Source organism: Aythya fuligula, chromosome 23, assembly GCF_009819795.1.
Source record: "Aythya fuligula isolate bAytFul2 chromosome 23, bAytFul2.pri, whole genome shotgun sequence".
Taxonomy (NCBI): domain Eukaryota; kingdom Metazoa; phylum Chordata; class Aves; order Anseriformes; family Anatidae; genus Aythya; species Aythya fuligula.
This window is the reverse complement of record NC_045581.1, coordinates 5523477-5532597: the sequence shown is the minus strand read 5'-3', so window position 1 is coordinate 5532597 and position 9121 is coordinate 5523477. Positions and strand designations below refer to the sequence as shown.

At 64.5% G+C, this 9121-nt stretch overlaps 1 protein-coding gene across 1 annotated transcript; it reads right to left on the bottom strand.

Annotated features, from left to right (window-relative positions):
- Positions 1–5522: 5522 nt before the first annotated feature.
- Positions 5523–6774, bottom strand: SMIM12 (small integral membrane protein 12). The gene has a single exon (XM_032202285.1). It carries the CDS (start codon positions 6485–6487, stop codon positions 6206–6208), a length of 282 nt encoding a protein of 93 aa, XP_032058176.1. The 5' UTR covers positions 6488–6774; the 3' UTR covers positions 5523–6205.
- Between the last annotated feature and the right edge of the window lie 2347 nt (positions 6775–9121).

The following is a 9121-nucleotide window of genomic DNA, read 5'->3' as shown; positions in this document are numbered from 1 at the left end:
TCGGAGTGTTGCGTTTTGCTGAATAAAGTTGGATGAATGAAAACCTGGAGAGTGCTGTGCCTGTGCTTGGTGGCTGGGGCAGGGATGCTGCTGTCCCCAGGATAACGGGATGGGGGTGAGGATGTGCCAGGTGAGCTCTGCTGATTGCTCATCACTGAGAGCCAAAACCTTCCCTGCTACATCACCCTGAGCCTCTGTGTGGGCAGTGCAGGTTCTGGGTGAAGCAGAGGGGTTTTGGGTGGCCCAATTCGGAGCTTAACCCCATAGCAAAGGCCTCTCGCCCCCCTGCCCCAGCTCTGCTGCAGATAAACCTCGCTGAGGCTGCGGGGCTGCTGAATAATAGGTGGAAATGAGCTGCAGATAAAGGCACGCAACGTGCGCTGGGGCTGTGTTTAGTTTCCCTGGCCAAGTAAGCCCAGGGCAGAGCCTGCTTTCTGCTGAGGGCCTCTTCAGAGAGGGTGGGACAGACTAAAAATACCCTGGAGTAAATGAAATATGGGTGATACGGGGAGATATCGCTGCCATCGGCCACCAGAGGAAGCGGAGAGGGAGGCACCCTGCCCCGCTGTGCCCAAGCCTCTCCCTGGCTTCCCACCCCACACTGGGATGGGGGCACATCCCCAGAGGGTGCCAAAACCCCATCCATGGGGTGCCAAAATCCTAGGCACGCTTCTCCCTGCACCCTCCATCCTGACACCAGGGCAGACCCCCAAATGGGGACCTTCCCACGTGGGGACCCCCTGGGCTGGCTCCCACCAGGCATCAGCAGAGCCACAAAACCCCACAGCTCCCCGTGCTCAGCGGGGAGGAAATGCCAGTGTGAAAGGTAACGGCGCAGCCGTGCTGCAGCCCCGCAGCCTGTTTACCCGCCGGGCAGCCTCTGTTTTCTCCCCTCGCCTGTCCCGGGCTGATATTTTTGTTGGCACCAGGAGCGCAGCTCGCTTTTCCAAACAACCCCGCAAGGTGGAAAACAAGACGGCCGCGAGCCCCCTTGCCTGGAGGCAGCAGCCAGCGGGGCAGCTCGTGCCTGGCCTTGGGGGCTGCAACAACACAGCCCCGCACGCCGCTATTGTTCCCGTGTTGGGACGGGGGCAGCCGCGGTGACCCCGCGCCGCCGGGACCTGCCCTCGGCGCACGCCAACAACAACAGCCAGGGCTCACCTGCAGCGCGGGGCCGGGGCGGCCACGGGGCCGGGGTAGGCACGAGACCCCCCCGAAGGTGGGCAGGCGGCCCTAAGGCAAATAAAAGTTTGGAGCTGATAAGAGCGCTGGCTGGCCCGGAGGAGCCCTTTCGCAGAGCCCGGGGACAGATAGCGGCGGGACGGACGCGCGCGGCCTTTCTCACACCTCCGCGCTGCCTCCTGAGTAAACAGGCTCCTCCGGTCCCTTTCTGGGAACTGCACTCGCTGGCCCAAAGCCCGGCCCCGTGCCATGATGCTGAGCCCTGCAGGGGTAAGGGCAGGTGGGGGGCAGTGGGTGAGCAGCTCCCCGTGGGCACCCCTGGTGTGGCCGCTTTTTTAGGGTGCTCGCACCCAGCACCTCCCCTGGGGCTGCTGCCACTAGGACAGGTACAGCTTTCACCAAGCTGCCTTTGTACCCTCATCTAGGAGCCTGGGGGTTATCCCAATCCGAGGCTGGAGGGATTTTCAGAGGTACAACCCCAAGAACTAACAGAGGGAGACCTGCCCGTGCTGTGCCCAACGTGCACGCTTTGCTCCATGGGCGCAGGCAGCAGCGTGGGGCTGTTTCTGCACACACTGAAAGAAAAGTGAGTGCCCAGAGAGCGATGTGAGGTGCTCAAGGACAGGAGACAGGGGGAGAGGGGACTGGCAGCGGGACGTGCACCTGAACTGACCTCCAACAACCTGAAGCTCGGGGTGCACAGACATGGGTATCCCTCGGGCACGTGGCCACGCACCTCCCAGTGCCGCGCTGGCAGGTTTTGGGTGGCCACTCAGAGCACCTCCTAATCCAGGAATAATTTAGGGGCAGCTTTCCAGCTCTGGGGACCCCAGTTCCTGCTGGGGCCATTGCTCCAATGCCAGCCCCAGCCCCCAGAAGCACTGTACCTGTGACAGCCCCAGGAGCACGGGTTTGCAGGGAGCGTCCTGCCCTCTGCTTGGGGCCAGGCTGGGTTTCCCCGCACAGCCCAGCCTCGGACCAGGGAGAGGAGCAGTGCGAGGGCTGCCGCAGCACGTCCCGCTGCAAGGATCTGCCTGAGGAGCTGGCTGAGCACCAAGGAGTTTATTTTTAAGCTTTCCCAGCATAGAGAAAAGATCAAGCTTCTAAATCCGACTTGCTCACAGGAAGAGCGGCGGCGGCGGGAGCAAAATTGCAGCTGGGAAGGGAGGAAGGGCAGAGGCTGGGCAAGGTGATGCCAACTGGGGCCACAGCACAGCACCCCCGGCCCATGGGGACCTGGAGATGGTCAGGGCAGGAGCAATCGGGCCCCTGGGGTGCTCAGTGGGGGCTCAGCTCAGCTGGAAGCACCCTCCTGAAGCACCCCGGAGCCCCCAGCGCCCACCACGGAGGCAGCACCAAAGCCGGGCACCATCCTGCCCTTGTCGGCCCCGCCACCAACAATGCACAATGAAAGCAAAGCAGCCCCCAGACCCACTCCCTTCCTTCCCCTGGCGCGGGGCTAAATTTAGCCCTCCACGCATGGGCACGGCAGACAATGCGGCCCCCTCGCCCCGTGTGAGAACCGCGGGTGAGAGGAAATGCATTCGACAGCCCCAGCGAGTTCAGGCATCCTGACATTGTCCCTTCCCTCTGGCCACCTCCTGGTGCTCAAACAGCAGCACCAGCACGGCTGGCAGCACCCAGACCCCGTGCCCACCCCAGGATGGGGTCTGGGATCCAGCCCCGAGCTGTGGGCACACAAAGAGGCGACACAGAGAGGGTTGTGTCCACCAGAGCTGTCCCAGGCCAGGGCTCTGGGGAGGCAGCTTGATTTAAACCAGAGCTGCGCCTCTCCAAAAGCACTTCAGAGCTTTTGCTGGCTGTAAGAAAAGAGCCGGCAGTGGCGATTTGTGGGACCGTGGGCCCTGCAGCGAGCTGGGATGCTGGGAAAGGACAAAAACAGAGCCTGGGAACACAGCCTGGGCTTACTGGGACAGAGAGCAGCCATCCCCAGGGACTGCAGGGACACGCCGGGGAGGGACAAGCCATTTGCTAGCCAATGCCCCTGGGGAGAGCACACCTCTGAATCTCGGGGCTGCCGGCACGTACCAGGTGCCCTGGGGTGACAGTGCTGCTCCAGGACGGGACACAGCAGTGAGAGTCCCTGAGGGCTCCCTCTTGTCCTGTCTCATCTCACAAAGCCACACGGCTTGCTCAGGGCCTTGCTGGACGGGGAGCGAGGTGCTGAGCACCCCCCGTGCCACCGCACGGTCACGGCATCCCCAGCCCCGTGCAGCTGGCGCATCCCCACGCTGATCTAAGCGGACATCCGCTGAGGCTGCCCAGGTGTTGAACCCTGCCGAGCAGCTGGGGGGGGGCTCTGGGGTCCCCATTCTCCCCCCCCTGCCTGCACACACAGCTGGGGAGCAGCGTGGGGAGGGCAGGAGAGCTGCCCGGCTCCCCGTCTGCATCCTGCCTCCGGAAAACACAACCTGCTCCTTGCTGCCGATGGACCCCCGGGAGCAAACACAGCCCTGGCCAAGCTCAGCTGCTCTCGGAGCTGATGGGGAGGAAAATGTGGACCAGGCAGGGACAGGGAGCCCCAAACCAGCCGGTGCCATTCCTGCCGGGTACGTGGTATCCTGGCAGCTGCTGGCTATTTCGGCGGTGGTATTTTGGCAGCCAGGCTGCTGCCACACAACTCCCTGAATTCAGACTCCTGGGCTGCTGACAGCGCAGCATCCTCCCGCAAAGCTCCAGCCCCTGGTCCACAGCAGCGCCTTGCACGTGAGCGGCTGTGCACGAGCTCCCGTGGCCAACTTTTGCCGTAATGGTTTATTCAACAACGCTTCCTCTCGCTCCTAGAGAGCCCCTGTGTCTGCCTGCCCCGTCCCTCGGTGCTCGCCGGCTCCTATTCTTGTCCAGCGAGCGCTTCCCGGGCAGCACATTGTTGGGATTCAATGGGAGGAAGGGTGGGTGTGCGGTACCGAGAATTTAGGAGAGCTGGGGCACCTTCCCAAACCGTGGCTGCTCTTGGGGAAGCCCCAGCACCTACAGGGAGGCTGTGGCTCATCCCCACTGCAGAAACCAGCTGGAAATGTGGAAGCACTGGCAAGGCAGCACGGTGGGCGCAGGGAGCAGCAGAGATTGGGGCTGCCCAGCCGGGGTCCTCGGTACCTGCAGAGCTGCTGTTGGGGGGGGCCCCGTCATCTCCCAGCATTGTTTCAGCGAGCTGAGTGGGCTCGGGAAAGGAAATGGGCCAGCGAGGCCCCAACAAAGCTCGATTGTGCCCTGCGGAGCCGAGCCTGAGAACGGGCAGATCAATCGGCTATAAACAGTCGAGGGAGCCGCGCTGTCGCGGGGTGAACAAAGGGATTTCGGAAGAAGTTTCCGAGCTGGTCCCAGCTGGGAGGGGGGCGAGGGGACCGTTCCCACCCCTGAGCGCAGCAGGGCCCAGCATCACCCCAGCAGGGCTGGGAAATGCAGAGGCCAGGGGCTGCTGAGTGAAGGGACAGCGATGCATTTGAACCCCAGAACGGGGTGGCAGCAGGGCACGGGGCAGGTTTGGAGCAGCCCCAAATCCTCCTGCACCTTCTGGTCCGGGTAGCACCGAGCACTTGTCAACCAGGCAGCAGACACCCAGCTCCTCCTGGCTCTGCCTCAGCTCCCTCGCAAACAGCTCCGGCCACGAGTTCCTGGCGGCGAGCTCGGCCAGGGGGCAGCGAGCCAGCCCCGAGGAGAGCGGGTCCGGAGGTAAACAGCCGGGGAGCGCAGGCAGTAAAGCTGTCAGCGGGGCAGGCCGGAGCACGGCAAAACGCTGAACTGGCTGCTGACATCAGGGCTTTGTGCGAGACACAACAGATTTATCGGCCTCGGGAGGGGAAGGCCAGGCTGGGGCAGCGAGCGAGGCCTCGCTGCGGGACCAGGGAAAAAACAAAGCCGGGAGGGAGCGATAACCTCATCGAGGGCCCGGCACGCTGCAGCACGGAGGGGCAGCACGGGGGCTTGGTGGCACCGTGCTGGGAAGGCTCCCGAGGCTCGAGGGGACACCGCCAGCCCCGTGCTGGCTGCAGGTCCCCAGTGCTCGCTCCTCAGCACAGCACGTTCCTCCCCCTTGTCCCTCGGGCCCCCACCCAGCGCTGCCACCACCCTTCTGGTCGAGATAAGGAGGCTGAGGGGAAGCAGAGACGTGACCGGGGGAGCCAGGAGGGAGGCACAGCAGCAGCGTGGGCTGGTGTTTTGGTGCCCTCCCCTCCTTCCTGCCCACCACCCCTCCCTGGCTGTGCCAGGCACAGCCCAGCTACAGCCAGGACATCTCTTTATAGAAGGGGGTTTTCTGAAAACACCGGGATCTGAGGCAGGGTTTTGGCCTGGTGGCGATGCAGAAGAAGACACAGAGGCCCAGAACTCACAGAAGTTTAATCTGGCTAAGTACAGGGCAAGGGAGCTCCTCGTCCTCTACACATCTGAGCTTCACGTCGGGTGCAGCGCCAGGACGCCCACCTCCCCTGGCCCCCTTTCCTGCTGCAAAGTCCTGCGAAGAGCTCCCAGATCTCCTTCAATGCTCAGGCTCGTGGTGACAGCTCGGTGCCGCGGTCTCTAGCAAGCCAGTCTGGGTTCACAAAGAGCACGGAGAGCTGGAGGCAGGACGGCAGGCCCTCCTCGCCCCCCATAGTCCGCCCCCGACCCCACGTCACTCAGGTCCAAGTCTCCTTCTGAGAGCAATTCCCTTCTATTTTCATGCCCACGAAGAAACCGAACCGAAAGCGACGTGGGTGGAACCAGGCCAGGAGGGTTTCGTGCATCAGGGACCAGGCCAGGCTGAGGGCTGCCGGGCTCCACACCTCCAAAGCATCCCCCCCATCCCCGCAGGCGATGTGGGATGGGGGTCTGGCAGACCCCAAGCCCACCGAGGAGCCCAGAGAGGGTGAAATGCAGCGGTGGGGGCTGTGCAGATGCAGAGGGGCTGGTGAAAGCCATGTGGGTGACAGAGAAACCCCCCAAGCACCACACTTGAGGGACGCGTCCCCCATCCAGCCGGGGGTCCTCAGCGAGCCCCCCACGGTGGGGACGAACACCTCCGTTAACTCTTCTCGGGTCGGTTCCTGTTGAGCACCGCCCGGGGAGCAAACTCCAGCTTGTCCTTGAGGCTCACCACCTTGGTGAGGTCCTGGCCGGCGATCTCCTGCAGCTTGCGGTCCTCGCGCCGCTCGGCGATGCTCTTCTCCTCTTCCTCGGGGGGCGGCGGGGGGCGGCCGCGGAGGAGCCGCTCGAGGTGGTAACCCACGGCCCCCACCACGAAAGCCACCGGGAAGGTGACGGAGGGCGCGTGGGTGCGCAGGGCCGTCCACAGCACGGACCACATGGCGACACGGGGCACGGGGCACGGCGCCTGGCACCACGGACACGAAGCTCCCCACCGAACCCCCCCCAAAATAAACCCAAAACCACCACGGCGCTACCCACCCCCCCACCACCACCACCCCCCTCTTTGGACACCACCTCCCGGGGGGCTCCCGTTTAGAACCGCACCGAGCCCCAACCGGACCCGATCGCGACCCAACGACCACCGGGACCCCCCCAAACGGTGTCCCCCGGGGTCGGGCAACCGGGACCGGGGCCCTTCTCGGCAGGGCCCGGCCGCCGCCACCTCCCCTTCCGCTGCCGGAGGAGCGGGGCCCGGCGGGGCCGTGCTGCCCCCCGGCGGCCTCCCGAGGAGCCGCGGCTCTGGAGGAGCAGCCGGGGAGGGCCGGGAAGGGCTGAGGGGAGGTTTTAGGGGGTCGCCATGGCCGGCCCGTGAGGGGAGATGTGTTAAAGGAGGCTCGGGGGCAGCGCTGTGCTGGTCCCACAAGTTCAGGGGGATCTGCTCGTGCCTCAGACAGAGCCCGGCTCGCAGCCCGCAGACCCTAATCGTGACCCGCGGGCTGCTCTTCCACACTGTGGGCACCTCACACCCTACAGACACCTCTAGTAACCTACAAACCCCTCTCCCACCCCACAGACCCCTCTCATACCCATCAAACCCTTCTCCCACCCTAAAGGCCCCTCTCCCTTTCCGTGGACTCCTTCCCTACAGACCCCTCTCACACCTTGCAGACCCCTCTCATTCTCCACAGACCCTTCTCCCACCCCACAAACCCCTCTCCTGCTCCAAGGACCCTTCTCCCACCCCATGGACCCCTTTTCTTCACCACAGACCCTTCTTACGCTCCACAAACCCCTCTCCCACTCCATGGACCCCTCTCTTTCCCCACAGACCCCTCTCCCACCCCACAGACCATTCTCCCACTCCACAGACCCCTGTCTCACCCCACAAACCCCTCTCCCACCCTATAGACCCCTCTCCCATTCCATGGACCCCTCTCCCACCCCACAGACCCTTCTCACAACCTACAGACCCCTCTCCCACCCCACAACCCCCCCCCCCCAACCACCCCACAGCCACGACGGGCACACAGACGGGGGAAAGGCAAGCCGGGCACCAGCCACGTCCCCGTGGGGAAGGTGGCCACTGGCCCCGGAGTAACCAAAGTGGTCTTTTATTAATTCCGGCGGTTTTGTTACAATAAAAACGGAGCCACGTGTCACGGTCACTGTACAGTGCTGGCAGGGCCAGGGGGAGGCTCGGGGGGGCTTGGGGGCGTCCCTTTGCAGGCACATCGCTAAAAGCTACGGCGTGGAGGGTTGAGGGGGGCTCCGTCCCGGGGTAGACCCCCCCCTTTTTGTCACTAGCGTGTCCCTTGCAAGCTGCAGCCTGGCTTCTACCGCCCTCGATGTGGCTTCTGTGTCCCCTGTCCCCCCCCCCAGTAAGTGACACCCGGGGCTTTAGCACCGTCTTCCCCCCAGGGTACAAAGCAGCCCCCCCAAAAGCAGCGCCCTGCCACCGAGCCACCCACACCCCACCCCGCTGCAGGGTGGGGGGCACAAGCTGAGCCTTACGCCACCCCAAAATCCTGTGGGGTTGCCCCAGGCCAAGGCTGGCCACAGGTTTGGGGAGGTGCCCGGCACCCTTGGGAGCTTGTGGGCAGGGTACTGGCGTGGGTGGTGTCCTCCCCTCCTGCCACCCACCAGAAGGGGAGAAGGGGGCTTGGGGGGGGCAGCCCTTGAAGGGGTCACAGTGCAGGCAGGCGTCCTTTTGGGGCAGAGGCTTTGGGAGCAGGCAGCGGGGGCCGTGCCCCTTGGCAGCTGCTCTCTGAGGGCTGGCAGCGTGGATACACCGCGTCCCTGCCCTCTGCGGGCTGTGCTCGGGGTGGGGACACCACGAACGTGCCCAGGGATGGGGACAGATGCAGCAGCATCCCTGAATTCCCCCCCGGGAAGCTGCTCTCGGGGATCTCCCGGCTCTGCGCACGGAGGAAACAGAGCTGGAGCATGAGGGCTGTACCCCAGGATGTCCCCTGTCCCCACGGGGCACTGGGGACATGATAACCCCATTTGGGGTGTCCCATCCCCGCCGAGCACCGGTGGCTTGGGGAGAAAGGGGGCACCCTGCAGGGAATTTCCATCAACCCCACACCGACAGCCCTGTCCCCGTGTGTGGGGGACGCCGAGGCCAGCCCCGGCCGGCAGCTCAGTGCCCGGCGTGCCCGCTGTGGTGTCCCCAAACCAGGGCACTGCACAGCACCGGGGGGGTCCTGCGTGAGCGTGGGGAAGTCTCCCCGACACTACCACCTCGCTCGCACGCCCTGCACCAGCTCAGGGAGCCGAGGGGGAGCCGTCTGCCCTGTCCCCGAGGTGCTCCCAAATGTGTGGGCAGACAGATGGATGGACAGACAGGGGAATAGGGCAGGACGCCGGTGCTGATGCTCGGGGAGCGGGGCTGGCGGGGGGGGGGGGTTCTGCTGATCTGATCCGTCCCGCCCGCCAGGACACAGCTCTGGTCGTGTGTAGTTTCTGTTTTATTCCTTAGGTTATATTTATATACGTGTATAGGTCAGGGACCCCTGGGTTCCCCACGCACCGGGGCAGGAGGTGGGGAGCGGAGCGGGGGCTCCGGCTG

What these genes read in the sequence shown, in the direction of transcription:
- SMIM12 (XM_032202285.1), bottom strand. Translation starts at nt 6,487, where the DNA reads ATGTGGTCCGTGCTGTGGACGGCCCTGCGCACCCACGCGCCCTCCGTC.